The 22,446-nt window shown below is 45.4% G+C and overlaps 1 protein-coding gene across 14 annotated transcripts in view; it reads right to left on the bottom strand.

The window, feature by feature from the left end:
• FAT3 (FAT atypical cadherin 3) overlaps positions 1–22,446 on the bottom strand; it is a 683,843-nt gene that overhangs the window by 138,398 nt on the left and 522,999 nt on the right. For all 14 annotated transcript variants that reach the window (XR_008319026.1, XM_053306925.1, XM_053306923.1 and 11 more), the window contains one exon: positions 22,236–22,375. Coding sequence is in view for 13 of the 14 variants with exons in the window: in XM_053306925.1 (XP_053162900.1) it covers positions 22,236–22,375 (140 nt within the window). In the remaining variant the exon portion in view is untranslated. The remainder of the gene's footprint in view (positions 1–22,235; positions 22,376–22,446) is intronic.

Genomic DNA, 22,446 nt, shown 5'->3' with positions numbered 1-22,446 from the left:
TAGGTATTCGTACTGACAAGTGTGCGTTGTCCTGAATGCGGTCAAAAAAGTCAAATACTGGCCTGATCTATACAGGATAACATCGGCATCTGCAGAGCCGGCATATGTGGATCGGGCATTCATAGTTTAGTGTATCTGCAGTTGGCTAATTGACACCCAATGTTGGCATATATGGAAAAATGAACAAAAAGTGACCTCGGAGGTCATTTCTGGCAGCCGTTTTGAGCACAGGGGTCATTTTGTGGCTCGTTTGTTAAGAAAAAGCAACACACACACACACACACACACACACACACACACACACACACCTACCCAAAAACAAAAACCCATGACTTTTCACCAAAGAATGGCAGAATTGGGCCCTTTGGGGGCCATCTGGGACTTGCAGAGCATGGTACAGCACTTTGTTTCCGTTATTTTGACCGGTTTTGTCATTATTTCGACCTTTATTCACTCTCCAGGAACCTAACCCCCCAGTCCCATTGATGCAATGCCTAGGTATCCATGGTTCTGCTACCTATGTAGTAGAGGAGAATGGTACCCCTGCGGATATCGAGCTTCTCCTGTACTTGCAGCAGAATGGTAGAAGAATCCTGAGATGGCAGAATGATCTGTACCACTTTTGAATTCAGGGGTAAGTGGGACTAATTTTGAATGCACCTCTTATAAAATACTCTGCAATTTGAATATCCTTATAACAAAAGGGAGAAACATTGTGGCCCATCCTACTTGCTGTATTAGCTTTGATTTTCAGGCTGTATTCGCTTCTATTTCCACATCATTCCTACCTCATTGTGCTGCATACGCAGAGCAGCTGGTCATCAAAAGGCCTCTATCACCCACGGCAGCCATTTTGTAGCAGAGAAAAACGGCAGCCAGGAGCCATTTTTCTGTAGAAAGTGTAGTGCGTGTGTGCTCTGAAAAATCTGGAGGGAGGAAAAAGCTAATAAAAGCCCTCCCCACACTTTAAAAACTGTGTGTAGGGGGTAGGTGGGAGGATGTGTGCCAGAAGTGTTTACAAGTCTTTGTTCAAGCCCAGTCTCTTACACCCACACTTTGTGTTTTAATGGAGTAAAGGATTTACTTATGTGCTATTATAACAGTATTTTATGAAAAGAGGTTGCCCTCAGAGAGACATGAAACATTAGCTTTCCATGATGTTATTGAGACGTTTGTTGAATACTTTACCAGAGAAATGCGTAAACAATTCCAAAAAATTGCCTGTAATGACCCATCCTGGGAACAGTCTAGAAGGCAGTTGTAATAACATTCTCTCTAAGTTAAGACTATTATATGTTACTTAGGAAGCTGGGGTAGCCTTGGGGAGGAGTCATTTTGTGAACTTTACGGGGCCCTGGGAGCACAAAGGAGGGAAGAAGCTGTACCCAGATTTGTTGATGATGGAAACGAGAAAGAGCCAAGGGACATATATCTTGCAAAATCCATAGTGCTAATGATGACAAATATCCCTTGCTTATTATGGCCTGAGTTTAGTTAATGCTTGTCGGGGTACTCTACTGGCCTTACTGAGAAAAAAAATTGAATTATAAAATTGCTAGAATAGAGTACACGGAGATTTGGTCTGCACTGCCATAATAAAATATTTTCTTTTCCTTTTTTTTTGCAGTGGAGAGGGAGGGAAGAAACAAAATCAAAGTCCCAATTCTATTTTGTGGCTTTAGAGAGATGCTCATTCACTGTTATATTCAACTATTAATCAAATTGACATGGTAAAAGATGTCAAAATCCCTACATCACCATGCACTAAGAAAAAATGTCCCCAAGTGGACCACTTCCTTAGCTTTGCAGAGCTGATCCTGCATGGGATGGGAGAGGAATTTTCACTGATCGGAGATGGGGCCGCTCTGGAAAGAGCACATGCATGCATGTATGCATGCGGTTCCAAGTTCCTTTCTTGGCATCTCCAGATAGGGCTGAGAAAGACACCTGCCTGTATCCTTGGATTAGGTGTGTGCACGGAACCAGCTTTGAGTCTGAACTGGACCCAAACTGGACCAGGCCAGTTTGGCCCGGCACACCCTTGAACCTGGGGGGAGGGGGTCATGATCTTTTTTTTAACCACAATTTTCTAATTACACTTATCCTCTCTGGGGAAGTTGTTCAAGGCGGAGGGGGGCGCAGAGGTTCCCCCTCCCCCCACCGGCCTCTTTTATGCCATAATTCGGTCTTCCCCCCTCAGTGTGGCAGCCATTTTGGAGGCCGCCGTGCATCCCTACGTTGTATAGCCACTGCCAGTCTGTGTAGATAATACTGAGATAGATGGACTAATGGTCTTGACTCGGTATAAAGCAGCTTCCTGTTTTCCTATGTTCCTAAAGCATGGGTCTGACCGCTGAGCAACAATCCCTCTCCTTGCAGTCTGGGTCTGACAGTCCGTCAAGTACACCATACTGACTCCATTCACAATCTTACACATTCCCAAATGCCATCATTTCAGTGCAGTGATCCTTGGTCAGCACAGTAGCCTTGAAGCACATGTGGAACATCTTTACTTGTCAAGGCGCATCTTTTTACTTCAGCAGTGAGGGCAGCTCAGCACGTTCAATGGGTTGCATGCAGAGAACTAGCCCTCCATTGAAGTGAAGGCAAATGCAGCAGACAGGAGTTCTGTGTATTCAGTGCAAGAGAATAGGCTCTGATGCAGAGGTCTGTGCATGTAAGAGCTTCCCATTTCTTCAGCTCTGTCATCTGCTTGAAAGAACTCAACGTGATAGATTGTTCTGTGTTGTTGCTATTTCTGTTGTTACTTTTATTTTTTTGCCCAAATAAGTATTTGCATTTGCATAGGGATTTTGAGTGTTCAAAGCACTGCATGTGAATGACTGTGGTATAAACCTTACAACAACATATGTAAGTGGCGCAGCAGGGAAATCCTTGACTAACAAGCAGAAGGTTGCTGGTTCGGATCCCTGCTGGTATGTTTCCTATGGGAAACACCTATATCGGGCAGCAGCGATATAGGAAGATGCTGAAAGGCATCATCTCATATTGCATGGGAGGAGACAATGGTAAACCCCTCCTGTATTCTACCAAAAGAAAACCACAGGACTCTGTGGGTGCCAGGAGTCGAAATCGACTTAACAGCACACTTTACCTTTATGTAGGGATAGGGCCGTAGAGTTAGACCCTCTACTTAGTACATAGAAGGTCCCAGTTTTGATCTCTGGCAATCCCAGGTAGGGCTGAGAAAAATTCCTTCCTGACACTCCGGAGAACTGCTAGCAGTCAGAATATACAATATTGAGCTAGATCAGTGATTCTCAAACTTGGGTCCTCAGGTGTTATTGGACTTCAACTCCCATAATCCCCAACCAAAGGCCACTGAGGCTGGGGATTATGGGAGTTGAAGTCCAATAACACCTGAGGACCCAAGTTTGAGAATCCCTGAGCTAGATGAACCAATGGTCTAAATATAAGGCTGCTTCCTATGTTCCTAGTATAATTAATTATCCCGAATTTCAGCTGAGGCTGACAGGGATTGCCTTGCCTACAACCATCTAGTACATGGCAGAGAAGAGATCCGACCACGGAAGTCCTGATTCATGGCTCAGCCCCTCAGACACTATGCTACACCAGCTCCCAAATTAGGCAGCAATTCTTTGCTGTCAGCTGCTGAAACAAATGCATCTATGTTGTAGCTAGGGAGCAATGTGTCCTCTCAAGTCAAGGCTTGGATGAGACAGACATATAAATTCTTTAATATCAAAGGTCTTGCAGAATTATGTTCAGAATCTATTCTTGTTAGCTTTATGAGATATGATCATTTTATTCCACCATTCTCTCCCTCAGCTGCACAAAACGTCATTTACAGAGACTGTTCTCACGGGCAGGCAAAACCGGGCTAACGAAGCCCTGCCTACTTCTGCACGCTTGAGCTAGTGCTCAAGCGGGCAAAAGTTTAGTTTAGTGAGTTTAGTGAAATGCGGGTGGAACTCCTCAAATCCTTAGGGGCTTTCTGCACCCCTGATTGGAGGCAACATCCCTTTCTTCTCCCTGAATTGTGCTGAGTCTGCCTGCTTTCTGACTGACTCCAAAGCCAAGCATGCCTGGCTTGGAAGAAGATAAGAGGAAAAAGAAGAAATGCCTCCCTGTAGGCATGCTTGGCTTTGGAGTCACTCAGAAAGCAGGCAGACTCAGCACAATTCAGGGAGAGGAAAGGGATGTTGCTTCCAATCAGGGGTGCAGACACGCCCTAAGGATTTGAGGAGTTCCACCTGCATTTCAATAAACTCCCCCTAATAACTCACATCTCCTGACAATCACTGTGCAGTTACCTGTAGTTACCTGAATAGAAGACAACTCTAAATTTAAGATGACCTCCTTAAAAAATACAGCTTACTTACAAGTTGTACCGTATTTACCTGAAAGGACCCCTGTAGATGCATAGGTTTGCACACAAGCACATCAAAGTTAATCCATTTTTCCTTCCAGCAACAACTTGTGCTGTGAAGGATGCTGCTTCTTAAGTTCCCTGAGCAGATTATCCTACAGTGCAACGGACTTCTTCCAGAACAAATTCAAAAGTAAGTACACACAACCTTCTGAATTGATTATTTTGGGTCCATTGATTTTCTTGCTAGAATGCAGGGAATTCACTCTCTCCTTAAAAATTTTTTTTTTTGTTTGGGCAAAACTTACGTTTATGGTTTGAGACTGAGGATGCAATCCTATACCCTAACAATGCTAGTCTTGTGTAGACCAGGAATTTGCAGAAATTCCTTCTACAGTTGTATCTTGGAGGTATGCCTTCATTGTCATTGCAATGCCAGCACAACTTCATGCATGGACAGAACACAACGTCAGTGTAGCAGAGATGCTAGCATAACTGCAGCATAGGACTGCCTAGCCTGTCTCAGATGCGAAGGCCTTGAATCTTAAATGTCATACAGCTCGTTTTTATAGGAATGTAGAATTAATTCATGGGAACTGGACCTGCTGGAGAGAAAAAAATACCCAGCTAGAGAAGATTAATTGTAAGTCTACAGGGGAAAACAAAAACAGCATGTGTTCACTTCATATTGTTTGCTGCTCAAATATTACAAGAATTGGCAGTACAATATGCCATCCAATATCATTACCCATCAGGCAAAAAAGAGAGAGGAAAAAACACAGGTAGAAAATAACTTTCTTTTCATGTCAGCTCCCAGAAATGACAGGTCTCAAACCAGGCACTTTGCTTTAGGACTACCTGTGTTTACCTCCTCTGAGTGACACACTGCTTCACCCAATTCTCAAGCTCAGCTAATGCCTTTCCTTTCTTTCCAGAAACATCTGCCTTCATCCAAAGCGGGCTGTAATGCTCCCTCCTGTACTAACTTGAGCCCATCGTCCTTCTGTTATCTGCATCCAGATCCTCATTTCTTCCTGTCCCTGACTCCAGCATCTTTGTCCAGGACCCACAGGCATGTGCTGCTGGAATTGCCAGGAGACACACTTATGCCCCTTGGCCAAATCCCTTCTGGACCTCAACTTCAGAGGGTAGGGAGTCCAGCTCCATCCTGAACCTCTTTCTCTTCCACCCCTTTGGCAGGGCTCAAGGGGAGTATTTTTTCCTCAAATCTCATAATTAACCTATGGAATTCTCTGCCACAAGATGTGGTGACAGCCACCAGATGGGATGTCTTTAAGAATGATTTAGATAAATTCATGGAGGAAAGGTCTATCAATGGCTACTAGTCTGAGGGCTATAAGCCACCTCCAGTTTCACAGGCAAGATGCCTCTAAAAACCAGTTGCAGGGGAGCAACAACAGGAGAGAGGTCATGCCTTCATCGCCAAATGTGGGCTTCCCAGAGGCATCTGGTGGGCCACTGTGTAAAATGGGGTGCGGAACTAGATAGGCCTTGACCCTGACTCTGCTGGGCTGTTCTTATGTAAAGTAGTACATGGAGCATTAGCAAAGGTACACTAAAAAAATAAATAAATAAATAAAAAATTGCACTTGAAAAGACCTGAAGGAATACAAGTAAACCAAAACAGATAAGATCAAGGGCAGACAAGTATCTTCTGACATTGTCCTTAGTGTTGCTCATCAAGAATGCCTTTCGTTTACACTCACATGCACTTGAACTCAAAACGGATTTGCGCCAAGAACAAATCCACTGACATTTGAAGCTAAAAAGAAACCTCGAATAACTGTTTGGTCCAGACATGTAGTAGATATACAACTTATTAAGTTTCTTAATGGTGTAGTTTCCCTGATGGCGGATGTGGAGAGGGAGAGAGGAAAGGATCCCGTGATTTAATATTGCTTTGAATATTGTTATTATGTAGGCTTATTCGATGCATTCTTCAATATGACATATGTATTTTTAAAGCCGATACAAAAGAGAGAGAACAAGCTGGACCCGCAACAAAATGCTGCAGTATATCCCTGTTATAGGTGTGTTGCCTGAGCCTGTGTCTGAGCATCGACGTTTAAGACACCTTTTCCCCTTCAGAAGCAGAAGGAGTTGTGACTGCCCTGGAAACATTCTTCAAGCTGAGAAATATCCGGCTTTTTTTGTTCAAGCCCTCCCCACCCGGCCTCCTTGACCCTGAGTCCCATTAGCTCAGCTCACCTGGTTGTCTGTTAATTGCCCTCTGAGTTCACAAACATTCCACTCATTATGCGTCCATCAGGAAAATAACATTTCCAGTTCTTTCAGAAACAGGTATCAGATTTTTGTTGTTACTTGGCTTCCAGCAGGGAGTGCATTCCAAAGCCTCGAGGCAGCAACGGAGAAGGCCCGTCCCTGAGTAGCCACCAGACGAGCCAGTGGCAACTGAAGACGAACCTCTCCTGATTATCTCAATGGGTGGTGGGGCTCATAGCAAAGAAGACGTTCTTTTAAATACCCTGTGCAGAGGTGTTGCATGCAAACTATGCAGAGGTTGCATGCAAACTGGCTCAGCAGCATTTAATAATCCAAAGTCCCATTGCGTAGATGGAGGGGGGGACAATTCTCTTTGATTTCTTCTTTCCCTGCAAGCACTTCTTAACACCCAAAAATATGTTCCTGAGGGCTGTGCAACTCTCAGGGACACATTTTTGGGTGTTAAAGAGTGCTTCCAGGGGAAAGAGAGATTGGCAAAAATTGCTTCCCCACCCACATGACAGTCTCTGGATTTGAAAATGCTGCTGAGGAAGTTTGCATATTTCTGTTTTGTAAAATACAGAGGCTGGTTTGCACTGCAAAGTTTGCAGTACACAGGAACACAGGAAGCTGCCATATACTGAGTCAGACCCTTGGTCTATCTAGCTCAGTATTGTCTTCACAGACTGGCAGCGGCTTCTCCAAGGCTGCAGGCAGGAATCTCTCTCAGCTCTATCTTGGAGACGCCAGGGAGGGAATTTGTAACCTAGATGCTCTTCCCATCCCCTAAGGGGAATATCTTACAGTGCTCACACATCAAGTCTCCCATTCATATGAAACCATGGTGGACCTTGCTTAACAAAGGGAACAATTCATGCTTGCTAACACAAGACCAGCTCTCCTCTGAGAGTAGGAGTAAGGACTGAGGTGCATGTTGATGATGTCATTGCTTTACGCCAGAGCCTAAAAGGTCCTGGGCAGGCTTACCATTGTCAAAGTCTCCAAACTGGACCTAAATCAGGGTTCAAATTAACTTTTTGGACAGCAGGGAAATTACTCTGGCTATGTTTGGATTGGATTATAGGGCATCTATTCATCTCCAACAGCTTCATACTGAGTTTCTGAACTAGCCCTTCCTCCATATTTCGGTAAATGTAGCTCTGAGGTTTTCTCTCAACACATTCATCATTTTGTATGCTTTGCACATGCTGTGTAAAAAGCAGATCAGGGTTGTTCTTTGAAAAGACTGTCACTCCAAAGGTCATTTGTGAGCAGGAGAAAGAAGTTTTGTTCTAGAGAGAAAGAGGGGGAAACCTATGAATAATGACTGTGGCTCAAGATTCGTTCAAGCTGATGAGGACAATTTGACTGGGTTAGGGACATTGGTTTGTTGAATGATACTGCAACTGACTACATGAACAGCACACAGGAGGAGAAAAACTACCAAGCAAGCAAATCATTCCTTGCCCTTTGACCCTTTCAGCATTTCAGAATTTGATTAGATTAAGTGCCGTCAAGTCGGTGTTGACTCTTAGTGACCACATAGATAGATTCTCTCCAGGTTGATATGTCTTCAGCTTGGCCTTTGAGGTCTCTCAGCGGTGCATTCATTGCTCTTGTAATGGAGTCCATCCACTTTACTGCTGGTCGTCCTCTTCTTCTCTTTCCTTCAACTTTCCCCAGCATTATGGACTTCTCAAGGGAGCTGGATCATCGCATAATGTGTCCAAACCACCATCTCATACTGCGTGGGAGAAGGCAATGGTGAACTACTCCTGTATTCTACCAAGAAAACCACATGGTTCTGTGGTCGCCATGAGTCAACACGGACTTGTCGGCACAACCTTTCCTTTCCTTCAGAATAGTAGCTCTTAAAATGATAATTACTGCAAGTATGGAAAAGCAAAACAGAAAAGGAAAGAAAGCCATGGCTTCTGGAGTTCTGAACACATCACAAAGCCTGTTGAGTCTCTGAACTTAAGAAGAGCTCTGCTGGATCAGGACCAAGGCCTATCTAGTACAACATCCTGTTTCCCATAGTGGCCCACCAGATACCTCTGGGAAGCGCACAAGCAGTAGATGAAGGCAAGCCCCCTCTTCTACTTTTGCTCCCTTGCAACTGGTATTCAGAGGCGGCTTGCCTCTGTAGCCATCAAGAGTAGTAGACATTGGTAGACCTGTCCTTCAAGAAGCTATTGATAAACTCTATTTCTGCCTAACCCAGAGGGCTAAGCCTGCTCTCCTCGCACAAACCCTGTCTGGCGCTTCACACCAATCGTGCCTCTATATGTTGTATTAGAAGCAGCAACAGGGAGGTGGAGTTCAGAGCAGGAACAGGAAATGAAGTGGTGGAGTGAATAGTTCTGAAGGTTTAGAAAGAAGAGCAGGCAGTAGCTGTATTAGTTATAGAAGCATTCTATAAACAAAGAGAAAGAGTTTATTTAATCTTCAGTTGTTTCTGAGAGTCTGAACTATTGTGCAAGAGAATAGTGCTGCATGAAACGCACTGAGCCTGTTCTCACAAACAGAGATTCCTGGGAAACCCAAAAATCTGTGGTTGTCTGGGGCACCAGGAGTGCTCCTGACCCGGCAGTTCCAAACCTGGGGAGGCGAAACCCACTACCTATGTTAAAAGTGAGGTGGGATGAAAATGGAGCCCGTCCTACTTTTTGTTTTGGTCATCTGTGCTGCCAGAGGCCATGTTTATCATAGAGACCTGTGGCTTGCAAGGCCAGGCAGAGCGGAACTCCTGCAGTACTGAGGACTTCCTCTCCACAGCTCACACAATACAGGTGAAACTCGAAAAATTAGAATATCGTGCAAAAGTCCATTAATTTCAGTAATGCAAATTAAAAGGTGAAACTGATATATGAGACAGATGCATTACATGCAAAGCGAAATAAGTCAAGCCTTAATTTGTTATAATTGTGATGATCATGGCGTACAGCTCATGAGAACCCCAAATCCACAATCCCAGAAAATTAGAATATTACATGAAACCAATAAAACAAGGATTGTAAATAGAACAATATCGGACCTCTGAAAAGTATAAGCATGCATATGTATTCAGTACTTGGTTTGGGCCCCTTTTGCAGCAATTAATGCCTCAATGCGGCGTGGCATGGATGCTATCAGCCTGTGGCACTGCTGAGGTGTTATGGAAGACCAGGATGCTTCAATAGCGGCCTTCAGCTCTTCTGCATTGTTTGATCTTATGTCTCTCATCCTTCTCTTGGCAATGCCCCATAGATTCTCTATGGGGTTCAGGTCAGGCGAGTTTGCTGGCCAATCAAGCACAGTAATCCCATGGTCATTGAACCAGGTTTTGGTACTTTTGGCAGTGTGGGCAGGTGCCAAGTCCTGCTGGAAAATGAAGTCAGCATCCCCATACAGCTCGTCTGCAGAAGGAAGCATGAAGTGCTCCAAAATCTCCTGATAGACGGTTGCGTTGACCCTGTACTTAATGAAGCACAGTGGACCAACACCAGCAGATGACATGGCTCCCCAAATCAACACAGACTGTGGAAACTTCACACTGGACTTCAAGCATCTTGCATTGTGTGCCTCTCCATTGGTTTCCAAATGAGATGCAAAAGTTGCTCTCATCAGAAAAGAGGACTTTGGACCACTGAGCGACCAGTTCTTTTTTTCTTGAGCCCAGGTAAGACGCTTCTGACATTGTTTGTTGTTCAGGAGCGGCTTGACAAGAGGAATACGATATTTGAAGCCCATGTCCAGGATCCGTCTCTGTGTGGTGGCTCTTGATGCACTAACTCCAGCCTCAGTCCACTCCTTGTGAAAGTCCCCAACACTTTTGAATGGCCTTTTCCTGACAATCCTCTTCAGCCTGTGGTCATCCCTGCTGCCATTGTGCACCTTTTTCTTCCACACTTTTCCCTTCCACATAACTTTCTATTAATGTGCTTTGATACAGCACTTTGGGAACATCCAACTTCTTTTGCAATTACCTTTTGAGGCTTTCCCTCCTTATGGAGGGTGTCAGTGATGGTTTTCTGCACAACTGTCAAGTCAGCAGTCTTTCCCATGATTGTGATTCCTAATGAACCAGACTGAGAGACCATTGAAAGGCTCAGGAACCCTTTGCAGGTGTTATGGATTGATTAGCTGATTGGAGTGGGACACCTGGAGCCTACTATTGAACCTTTTCACAATATTCTAATTTTCTGGGATTGTGGATTTGGGGTTCTCATGAGCTGTACGCCATGATCATCACAATTATAACAAATTAAGGCTTGACTTATCTCGCTTTGCATGTAATGCGTCTATCTGATATATCAGTTTCACCTTTTAATTTGCATTACTGAAATTAATGAACTTTTGCACAATATTCTAATTTTTCGAGTTTCACCTGTACATCGGAGCATATCAGCAATGCATTGCCGATATCAGCAATGGAGAATGCTGTTGCAGAGTTTGTGTGGGCGTGTGAGCTGCGGAGCCAAAAGGAGGCTCTAGTTGTTTGGGAGGCATGAGACAGGAGCTTGCCTTCCCTCCTGCCCACCCTCCATATGGTCACGAGAACAGGCTCACTGTGTGACTCTCCCAGGCACTGGATCAGGTGTGGGCTGCACAAACACTGCTGATCCAGCAATTCCCTTGAGCCTATGAACTACAGGGGGATCAGAGCAGGCTTTTTACTGAGTCAGGGAAAAGGAGCTCCATACCTGCAGCCCCTCTGAGTACCTCTGTCCTGATGGCACTAAAGGAAGAGAATGGCAGAAAGTAAAGGAGAAGGCTAGGTGCAACCCTTCTCCCTAACATGCTAGATTTCTATTTGCAGAGGACTTTTTTTTCACTTAGGAAGCATCTACATAAGAACATGAAGAATTAATTGGTTTACTTTTAATGGCAGCAAAATGCATTATATCTAAAACATGAGAAAGAAAGAGGCACCCCTCGATTAAAGAGTGGTTTCGCAAAACATGGGAGCTCATAGTCATGGATAAGATACTATCACATATTTAAAGTTCGATGAACTCAACATATAAAGACCATGTTCTTGAGAGAGGGTTAGCCTTCCTCAATTCCATAGATAAAAATAAACTCCCACATTCAATACCTGAAATATTTAATACTCCTCTGGTAAGAAGGAATCGCTTATAATTCTGATATTTATAGGTTATATTGGCAAGGCATAAATTAGACAATGGATAAAATGTATTATTATTAGAGCCTTATTGCTATCCTCATTTTTTTATGTGCTTATCTGGTGAATACAGTTGATAGTTTACAAAGTGGATTGCCTGAGAATTCTCCATTTTTGTGCTACTGTATATCTGATGTAACTTGGAAACACTTGTTCCTTTAAAAAAAAAAAGGTTCTTCTTTGAAAATCTCTCTCTCTCTCTCTCTCTCTCTCTCTCTCTCTCTCTCTCTCTCTATATATATATATATAAAAGAACCCGGTTAGGCTCTACACATGCATCATGTGTACAGCCTCATGTTCTATCCAGGTTTGAGCTCCCAGTTTTCAGTTGTATGGAAGCAAGGTAAGAGGAAAACCTGGGTAGATGTGCCTGTGTGGAAGCAAGGTAGGAAAACCTGGGCAGCTTTTCCTCCTACCTTGCTTCTACACAATCACTTCTACCCAGGTTTTCCTCCTACCTTGCTTCCACACAACTGAAAATTGGGAGTACACATAGCTCCCAAACCTGGGTAGAACACAGTTTTTGATTGTGCGAATGATCTCCTAAGCTAGCAACCATCACTACATCTTGTGGCAGAGAATTCCACCCACTACATTCCATGCTGATCAGACCTCACTTGGAACATTGTGTCCAACTGAAGAACAACATTGATAAACTGGAACATGCTCAGAGGAGAACAACATAGACGATGAGGTGTCTGGAAAAACAGTTGAAGAAGTTGGGTATGTTTAACCTGGAGAAGACTAAGGGGAAATATGATGAACAAGAAAGAGGGGACTTGTTTCTCTTGCTCCTGAAGGTTGGACTAGAGCCAATGGGTTGAAATTACAAGGAAGCAGATTCAGATTCAGATTCAGCTAGACTTTGGGAAGATTCAGCTAGACTTTGGGAAGAACTTCCTGATTGCCAGAGCTATTTGACAGTGGAACAGGCTGCCTTGTGCAATGATGGTGCACAAGGAAGTTTCAGACAGAGGCTGTGGATGTCCATCTGTCAGGGATGCCACAGTGGTTAAAAAAACTCCAAGGTTTTTTCCAACTATAAAATTCTATGATCCTATTGATTCATCTTGCATTTTGTGTAGTGATGCTTCCTTTTGTCCATCCTAAACCCCCTGCCAAAAAGTTCCATTGGATTCAAACATAAAGTGCCCTAACTGCAGACTGAGTCTAGGGAAGGCTTTAGCTTTCTTCAGCTACCAACCTTTTTCAAAACTATCAACTGATTATGATGATCAGTTGCAGTGGCACAGCGGGGAAGCAGCTTGCCTAGGGAGCAAGAGGCTGTTAGTTTGACTCCCCGCCGGTGTGCTTCTCAGGCTGTGCCTAGTAAATATATATTTGTAGTCACCTATATTGGGCAGCAGCGATATAGGGAGGTGCTGGAGGCGGATGTTCACCTCAGTGACAACAGCAAAGGCATCATCAAACCATGATGATGTTCCTTTAAACCCTTTGGATTATCACAATGATGGGGCTTCCTGGTTTTAATTACAACTTGATATTCACGGAGCATGTCAGACACACAATTCCCTTCTACAATCCTCCTCCTAAGAGCTCTGGGGAAACCTTCTGCACTAACACAATATTGCAATTTGGGTGCCCATCGATACCATCCGTATTGTGTCACACGTGGGTTTGAAACAGAGAATGCCTGATAAACTCTGCATTTCCATTGTGTAAACAAGCCCTGAGTACATTCAGGCACAATGAAGCTATCCTTCCTGACTCCAGCATTTTGGCGGGGAGGGGGTACAGTACAAGCAAAAACATCCCCAGGCAATTATAAAAAATGGCGTGTACAAATCCACCCTTCCGTAAATTACTGCATGGCCTCAAGCAGTGATGAATGAAGGAGAGCAAACACACAAAGCCCCTTGCTGGCATGGTCTTCCTGGCTCAGTCTTTGTTGAAGTTAATCAATCTGACAGGTACCTTCATACTTGCGCTCTGATCATAAATCAAGTAAATCAACATTCTCCCCACCATTGCCACCTTCCAGCCTGAAGCCGCAGCAAAGACACATTAAGACAGATCTTTCCTGGCATTAGAGCATTGGTGGTGGCCGTCCGGCCACAAAGAGGGTGTGATGGCTGCAGACAGCTGATTAACACAAATAAAAGTCTTTCAAAATACTCGCTCGGGGAGCTGGGCTGGATCAATTTTTATTCCATGTGTCCCCCCCCCCCAACTCCTTGGATTTATAGAGAAGGGCTTAATGCATTCGAAAGTCTCTTAAGTTTTTCTGCTTAGCTGCCACCAAAGCCAACACGCATGTGATATAACCCCAGTGTGAATTTCAAACCACAATTGTTTGAGTCCCTTTACTGAGGAAATAATGTGTTCTGTTGAGGGGCTGGAAAGAGAGAAAGGAAATCTTAATAGTTTTTAGGACACCCACCCCCCCAGGCAATAAATGGGTAAGAGTGTTGTTATTAAAGAAACTAAAGCTGTTGAGCAGATCCACACCACTGATCACATTACTGAACCAAAACATCTCTGGCATTTTTACAAGGTCTTTTACCATCTCCAGCTGCACCGCCGATGCAGTGCCAGGGCAAAAATTTAAAGGACAAGCAGGTGCTATGGAATAAAATGAGATACAGTTTCATTCCGTCAGATGGAGTTCAGCTGTTCTGTTGGTCAGCTCTAGCTGTATTGCAAGAGGGGAATTTAAAGGGTTTCAAGAGAAGCAAATGGACTTACTGGATATGATTTCTTACCACCACTCACTTGAGCCAGAATTATCCTTTCCTGGCAAGGGTCATTAGAAGTGCAGGTGCTTTTATGTGTAGCAGGCAACGGCTACATGCTGGGATGGGGATGCAACGTTTAAGGGTCTCTGGGAGATTTCTATTGATTTCTTTCCTAGGGGAGAGTTTTATCCTGGCATATATGGTCATTTGAAAAATAATATTGTTTTTAGAAAATGAAGGAAGTTATTTTTCCACAGCAACGCTGTTTTTAAAATACAAAAAAAACCCTGCAGGGAATATGCTAAAATTCCAGCAATGATGCACATGGCAAACACAGGCATGGGGTACCCCCGTCACCACTTCTCTGCTGCAAATCAGAGTGTTGGGACAGTCCAGGACGACCCTGATAACTGAGCAAAGAGACACCTTCTAAAGTGGTGATCCTCTTCTAGTTAGCAAGGGGAGAGCAACTGGCCCTATCCAGCCCCAGCACAGCATCCCTCCAGTGGCTGTTGTTGGTGTCTGTCTTATATTTCTTCTTCATTTTTTTTTTTTATTGTGAGCCCTTTGGGGACAGCTGCCTAGCACTGGCAGTGGGGTGAGGTGGGGGAGCAGCTGCGGTGCTGCTAGGAAACACGGGGGTGGGGGGAGTGGCTGGGAGATGCAGAGATGCCTAGGGGATGTAGCTCCTCCCATCCACGGGAGGAACCTCCCTTCACGAGACACTGCCTCCTTGTGGTGGGGGCTGGGAATTCTGAATTCCGACTTTTACTGATGAGCCCAATCCTAGTGCTGAATATTCTCAGGCCAAGTCTCCAAGGCAGCAGCACCCTCAAACTATGCTCGCCAGCCAAGCAGTGGTGGCAGGAGCATTCCTGGTTGGGGCTGGAAGGCAGTGGGAGGAGAAGAGGCACAACCTCGTGGGAGAAGGAGGGGGAAATGAACAGCAGGCCTCCGTGGGAGGGGATGGGAAGACCATGAAGTGGCACCATGGTGGAGGGTGGGGCAGCGCTTGCCATCTCCTGCACGCCTCCTTGTGGCCAAGGCGAGCAGCTCATCCCTTCCCATGGAAGGGTTACCCCTGGGCAGTATTATGGGGTGATTTGCAAAGCAAATGGGATGGGGTGCTTAACCTTTCTTCAACCAAACATTCCCCCCTTCAATCCTCCCCCCCCACTTCTCCCCTCATCAGATCCCTTCATGCCGTTTTGCCATGTCGAGCAGTCAAAATCAGTTGTGGGAAGGAGCCTGCAAGGAACGTAGCCAGCTGCCATATACTGAGTCAGACCAGGGGTCCATCCAGCTCAGTATTGTCTACACTGACTGGCTCTCCAAGGTTGCAGGCAGGAGTCTCTCCTATCTCTGCCTGGAGATGCTGCCAGGGATTGAACCTGGGACTTTCTGCAAGCATGCAGATGCTCTTAGGAACACAGGAAGCTGCCATATACTGAGTCAGACCATTGGTCTATCTCGCTCAATATTGTCTTCACAGACTGGCAGCGGCTTCTCCAAGGTTGCAGGCAGGAATCTCTCTCAGCCCTATCTTGGAGATGCTGCCAGGGAGGGAACTTGGAACCTTCTGCTCTTCCCAGAGCGGCTCCATCCCCTGAGGGGAATATCTTGCAGTGCTCACACACCAAGTCTCCCATTCATATGCAACCAGGGCAGACCCTGCTTAGCTAAGGGGGCAAGTCATGCTTGTGACCACAAGACCAGCTCTCCTCCTCTTTCACTGAGCTAAGTCCCTAACCCCTAAGGGGACTATTTTACAGCACTCATATGTAGCCACCCATCCAAATGCAAACCAAGGAGGACCTTGGTTAGTAAAGGGGGCAATTCATGCTCGGTACCACAAGATCAGCTCTCCTCCCCAAATAGGGGAACAGGACTGAGCAAGCTCCCTGTAAACAGGGCCTAACTCCCTCCACGGCATTGCAGCACAGAAAGAACATGTTGAGATTTTTAGCCATTTGCCACCCAAAGTTTTGAGCAGCCCGAGTGCTGGGTGCTTTCTAGGGGTATGCACGGAACCACCAACTGCGGTCCGGCACTGGGGTGGGGGGTAGCTTTAAGAGCGGTGGGAGGGTTTACTTACCCCTCCCGCCACTTTCCCGCTCTGGCGCCGTAATGTTAAGAGTAATTGGGGTGGCAAGATACCTCCCTGCTGCCCCTTCCCCGCTGTTGCTCTAAAAACCTCCCAGTAGTCTTTTGCACGCACGCACGTTGTGTGCGTGTTCCACGTCTCTGATGTGCGCACGCGCAAAGGACTACTGGGAGTTTTTTAGAGCAACAGTGGGGAAGGGGCAGCAGGGAGGTATCCTGCCGCCCCAATTACTCTTAACATTACGGTGCCAGAGTGGGAAAGCGGCGGGAGGGGTAAGTAAACCCTCCCACTGCTCTTAAAGCTACCCCCCACCCCGAACCGAACCACCCAGGTCCGGACCGGTCCGGACCGATCTGGAGGCCTTTACAATGGCCTCCGGACCGGTCCGGGCCCATCCCTAGTGCTTTCTAGAGTACAGGCTTCAACCGCCTTAAAATGCTTTGGCTTGGTGGGATCGAATTGAGAACATAATTAAAGGGTGTTGCACAAATCCACCAGCAGTCTTTTCTAATATGCCCCAAACTCCTTAGAATGGAAAAATAGTTTTGGGGTTTTTTTACAGCCTTGTAGGACTGTAACGAAGCAATAAAACCTGAATGAAGGCATCGGAAATGTGAATGACACCTTGCTGACAGCACAGGGACCACAATGCCAATACACAGGCAATATGGAAGTACACTTTGCAGATCCGTAGTGACACTGTGGTAAGGGTTAATCTGGAAAGAGCCCTTGAGGGCCTTTATTTCTCCCATCTTCCATCTTTCTGCCCAAGACCATTCCTTGCTTCCCAAGATATATATTTTTAAAAACTCTTATTGATCTAAGTCAGTTATTTGCAGAGGGGGGGAAATTGCTTTGGCTTTGTAGCTTGATGCTGTGCTATAACGGTAGCACAAATTAATTGGAAGTTGAGATGCCAAGATGGAAAATGGAATGTGCGTGTCAGAGAGGAGCTAGGTGGCAAGACATAGGGAATTGGACATCTGAAATAGGGAATCAGTCAAGCTGCTCGTAGAATTATCTCAGTTCTACGTGAGGCTTCTGGGGCACGGTCTGGGTGCATTCTCAGTTCACACAAGATGCTGGCAAAGCTTGCTGGGCTTCATCATTATCTTGTACAAATGGAGAAAGCATCCAAGCACACACCCTAATCTCAAGGCAAAAGGGGTTGTGGTTGTTAAGCTGGCTTACAGGGAAGTTTATATGCTGTTACTGATCTTCTTATTAAGATGCTAAGCAAGGTCTGCCTTGGTTTGCATTTGGGTGGAAGACTACATGGAAGCGTTGCAAGGTATTTTCCTTCAGGAGTGGGGCCATTGTTCAGTGGAAGAGCATCTCCTTTGCATGCAGAAGGTCCCAGGTTCACTTCTTGGCAGCACCAGGTAGGGTTGGGAAAGAATCCTGCCTTTGAGAGCCACTGCCAGACAATGTAGACAATACTGAGCTAGATGGACCAAGGTCTGACTCAGAATAAAGTAACTTTCAAAGTTCCTAACCAATTGCAAACGGGTTCCAGGGAAGATGCCAGAATTCAGGGAAGTATCAATCAGGTTGCAATAATATATGTGTATATGTATGTATTAGGGAAGTGCAGACCAGTTCGATGTTGAACAGGTTTGACATCAAACCGGTTTAATTCGACGGCTTGATGTTGAGGCAAACCCCCCTGGTTCAGCATGACATCGGATCAAGGCCCACCACCCCTGCCCGGGATTGTGAGCTTTATTGGTAATTTTTTTTCGTTATACTTACCCTTTCTGGAGGGATTCTCTGAGGCTGCAAGGTGTGTGTGTGTCTCTGGAGGTTCCCCCACAGGCCTCCATTATGGCTCAAATTGCTCTGTTTAGGAGGTCTTGGGCCTGTTCCGGGCCTCACCCCTGCCATGGCGGCCATTTTGGAGGCCAACATGCTTGCCCAATGGACCTCTAGATGCTCCAATAAGGCAATTTGAGTCATAATACAAATAGGAGGCCTGCAGGGGGGAGCCTCTGGAGACCCCACATAGCCCTCAGAGAAGCCCCCTCCTGAGGGGATAAGTAAAAAAATGTTTAAACCAAAAAAGCTCAATGAACCCTCCCCCCCGCTGAACCGAAATGCATGGCGGGCTGGTTTTATGCATACCCCTAGTCTGTAGATAGATAGATAGATAGATAGATAGATAGATAGATAGATAGATAGACAGATAGATATAGACACAGAAAAATACGTGTGTGTGTGTGTGTGTGTGTGTGTGTGTGTGTGTGTGTGTGTAAAGTTTGACTTTTGTGGGATGCTTTCTGCTGAAGTCTGCTATGGTGTACGAGGTAAAGCAAAATAGGCAATGGTTTATGTAACACAGAATACAGATATATAATAATGTGCAATAAGGCAATGATTGATAATCGGTTCAATCTGTGCTCACAGACAAGAAGCAGGAATGCCACAACTGGGGCACTGAACATTTGAATATCTTCAGCAAGAGATGAAAAGGTGCTTTGAAACATCTTCTAAATTCCAAATAATGATGTTGCTGTAGTCTACGATTACCTTGTTCAGAATACAGATGTGCTCAGCTCATCATGCTTGGATTTATTATGAATCAAGTATCATTTCCCGGGAGTGCACAATTCTCTCTGAGCTATTATAGGTGCCCATGAATTGAACAAAAAACGGGAAGAAATGTTGATAGGCAGCTAAAAATTCACTGGAAAGTGGTCTTAGATTATGACAAAAGTGAAAGTTAAGCAAAAAAGTCTGCACCAACCTTGCAAGTCAGGAAAAGACAATTGGAAAACAGGCGAGGGATTTTTTTTAATGCACTTACTGAACAAGCTTGCAAATACTGAGTCAATTTTGAATTGAGCCAGGGGCTGTTCACCCGTCATTAGTTTCAAATGGTATGAGGACCATTTGGATATATTATGTAGTTGCACTGAAAGTGCAATCAACAGAGGGCCACAGTTGACCCTGACTTCACAACGAGCTTGTGTTCACAGTATGTACACATAAACTTGCCCTCCTTTAATCACCTGTTGATCTTAAAACACCATAGGTCAGTGTTTCTGAAGTGTGGGTAGCTTTCCTAAATTCTGATACCCTTTCCCCTTGAATTGAAATTTGAGGCAGGCTTCGCTCTTATTACACCCAAAATAATTTAATGTGTAAGACAGGGCTTGAGAAATCCCAGGCACCAGGATGCCATGATGATCAGGATCCTGGATGATTAAGGGGCCTGGAGCACCTTCCTTATGAGGCAAGGCTACAGCATCTGGGGCTCTTTACATTGGAAAAGAGGTGACTAAGAGGAGTCATGATCGAGATGTATAAAATTATGCATGGAGTGGAGAGAGGGGACAGAGAGAAATTCGCCCCCCTCTCTCACAACACTAGAACCAGGGGTCATCCCATGAAACTGAATGTTGGGAAATTTAGGAGCGACAAGAGGAAGCACTTTTTCACACAGTGCACAATTAATCTATGGAATTTTCTGCCATGGGGTGTGGTTGTGGCTTTTGAAGGGGCTTAGACAAATTCATGGAGGACAGGCCTATCAATAGCTACTAGTCTGGTAGCTACAGGCCATCTCCAGCCTCAGAAGCACGATGCCTCTCAATACCAGTTGCAGGGGAGCAACAGCAGGAGAAGGGGGATACACGTATCTCTTGCCTGTGGGCTTCTCAGAGGCATCTGGTGGGCCACTGTGTGAAACAGGATGCTGGACTAGATGGGCCTTGGGCCTGATCCAGCAGAGCTGTTCTTATGTTCACCCAGGAATTTAACTGGGCCACCTAGACTAAGATATTCAGAGGTAGAGTTATTTAATAAAATCTTTATTTGTCCTAGGCAGTTCTCTTTTTATTCTAAGTATGCTACTTGTAAAGGAAGTCCATTTACCCTCTTTCCCCACTTACAATATCTGTTACTAAATTTGGTAAGTGTCCATTGTTTGGCTCACTCCTAATTTTTTTTTTAAAAAGTCATGGTCTGGTATAAGGGTTAAGAATTACCTGCCCTAAGGGAGACAGGGGGAATTACCTGCCCTCTGCTCTTCTGCATGAATCACTCTTTTGGTCATATCTCTTGACTTAAAAGGCTTGGGGCAGTGACTCCTGCAGAGACAACACAGGCAGCCTCACAACAAGGTGGGTAGTCTGCCGAATCTTTGCATTGGGAGTGATCAGTTGATCCAATCACACCTGATGCAGAGATGGGGCAGAATGACCTACTCCCAGCAGAAGCTGGATGGAAGAGGGAAGACCAGACCAGCAAATCATGAGTAATGTTTCTTTCTGTTCTTTTTGTAGATCCTTTCCCTCTAGGTGTGTGCTTGTGTACTTTGTGGGTAGCAGGTGCGGAGCCAGGCAAATGGCGGCCTGTGTCCAGCCCCACCCGGCAGCCCCTCCAGTGACGCCCCGTGCATGTGACAGCATGCACACAGGGGCTGTGGCTTGGACTCTGGAGAGCCAGAGCAAGCTGCCATTTCAGGCAGCGTTTCCTGCCTGACAGTGTTTATTTCCCTTTCCCTCTCTCCAGCAAGGGGAAGGGAAATAAATGCTGTCAGGCAGCAAGTTCTGCCTGAAAGGACTGGGGGAGAGCTCACTTGGGGCTCTCCGGAGCCCAGGAGTGGGCAAGCTCACTCAGGGTGACATCACATGCATGGGGGCTTTGGGCAGCCTTTTTCACTGGCGGCCTGGGAACTTTGAACCCGTTTGGTCAATGGCAGCAGTAACCCCTGATGGGTAGAGTCTTTAATTTCTGAATTAATTTATTAATGTACAAATGAATCAATTATTAGAGACATCCTAGCAATTCTCTTGCAACACACAGGTCTGAGGATTATTGTCTTAGATCTTCAGCTTAAAAATGCCATGTGTGAATTGACCTGAAACTCACAAAGAACTTTTTGTCACATGACAGAGTTCAAATGATTGCCAGGGATGAATGGTGGCTAGCTCCCATTGTGGAGTTGGAAATGAGAAGCCAGAAGACAAGTCAGGAGTCCACTGCCAGAAGATGAACTTTTATTGCCTTCAAAGATACGCCACATTGCAGCCAAGTGAATCACCACTCAGGGTAGCAGGACACTCTCTCTATTCAGACATTAAAGTTATTAACATGGTTCCTGCCAGGGCAGGGAGGATGGTTAAGGGGAGCGAAAGCAGGGTTCTACCTACGTCCCGTCCCCCCCCAGACAATCCTTGTGTGTTCTCATGGGCATGCCATCATGTGCCCACATGCTCCTTGCTGCTCCATGCTGCACAGATCACTGGAAGCAGGAACTCATTGACCCAGCCTCCAGGAATTGCACAATGCACCACGGGATGAGCATGATGCATTGCGAGATTCCCCTGGGAGTCAGGTGCTCTAGGCATCTGACTCTGCATATGTTTCATGTACACAAGACTGTGCCTGGGGTAAAGGGTGCGCTTGCACCCTTTGATTGGGCTCGATGTTGCTGAACTACAACTCTTATAACCCCCAGCTTCAATTTATTGTGGCTGGGCATGATGGGAGTTGTAGTTCACCAAGATCTGGAGGACCACAGGTTGGGAAACCCTGGGCTAGACTGTATGAGTGTTGAACAAAATGTGTGAATATGACTACTGAACTGAGAGCTTTCAGTCCTGGAGGGCTCCTTGCAAGAATTCAGAATCTCCCAATAAAGCAAACAGATTTGGACAGGAGAAGCAATACCTGAGTGCTTGCCACATTTGTTCCATCGGTGACCTCCACGGTCATGTTGTACACCGACCTTTGTTCGGCATCCAAGGGCTTTGCGATGACAATGGTCCCCACACCTTTGTCTGCGTCGAAAGCGCTGTCGACATTCCCTCCTAATTGTTGTTACAACAAAAGATGCAATTAAATAACTGGCATTTGTTTCATTGAAAAATAACGCCTCTAG

Source organism: Hemicordylus capensis, chromosome 3, assembly GCF_027244095.1.
Source record: "Hemicordylus capensis ecotype Gifberg chromosome 3, rHemCap1.1.pri, whole genome shotgun sequence".
Taxonomy (NCBI): Eukaryota; Metazoa; Chordata; class Lepidosauria; order Squamata; family Cordylidae; genus Hemicordylus; species Hemicordylus capensis.
The sequence above is the reverse complement of the archived record's forward strand: the minus strand, read 5'-3'. Positions and strand labels throughout refer to the sequence as shown.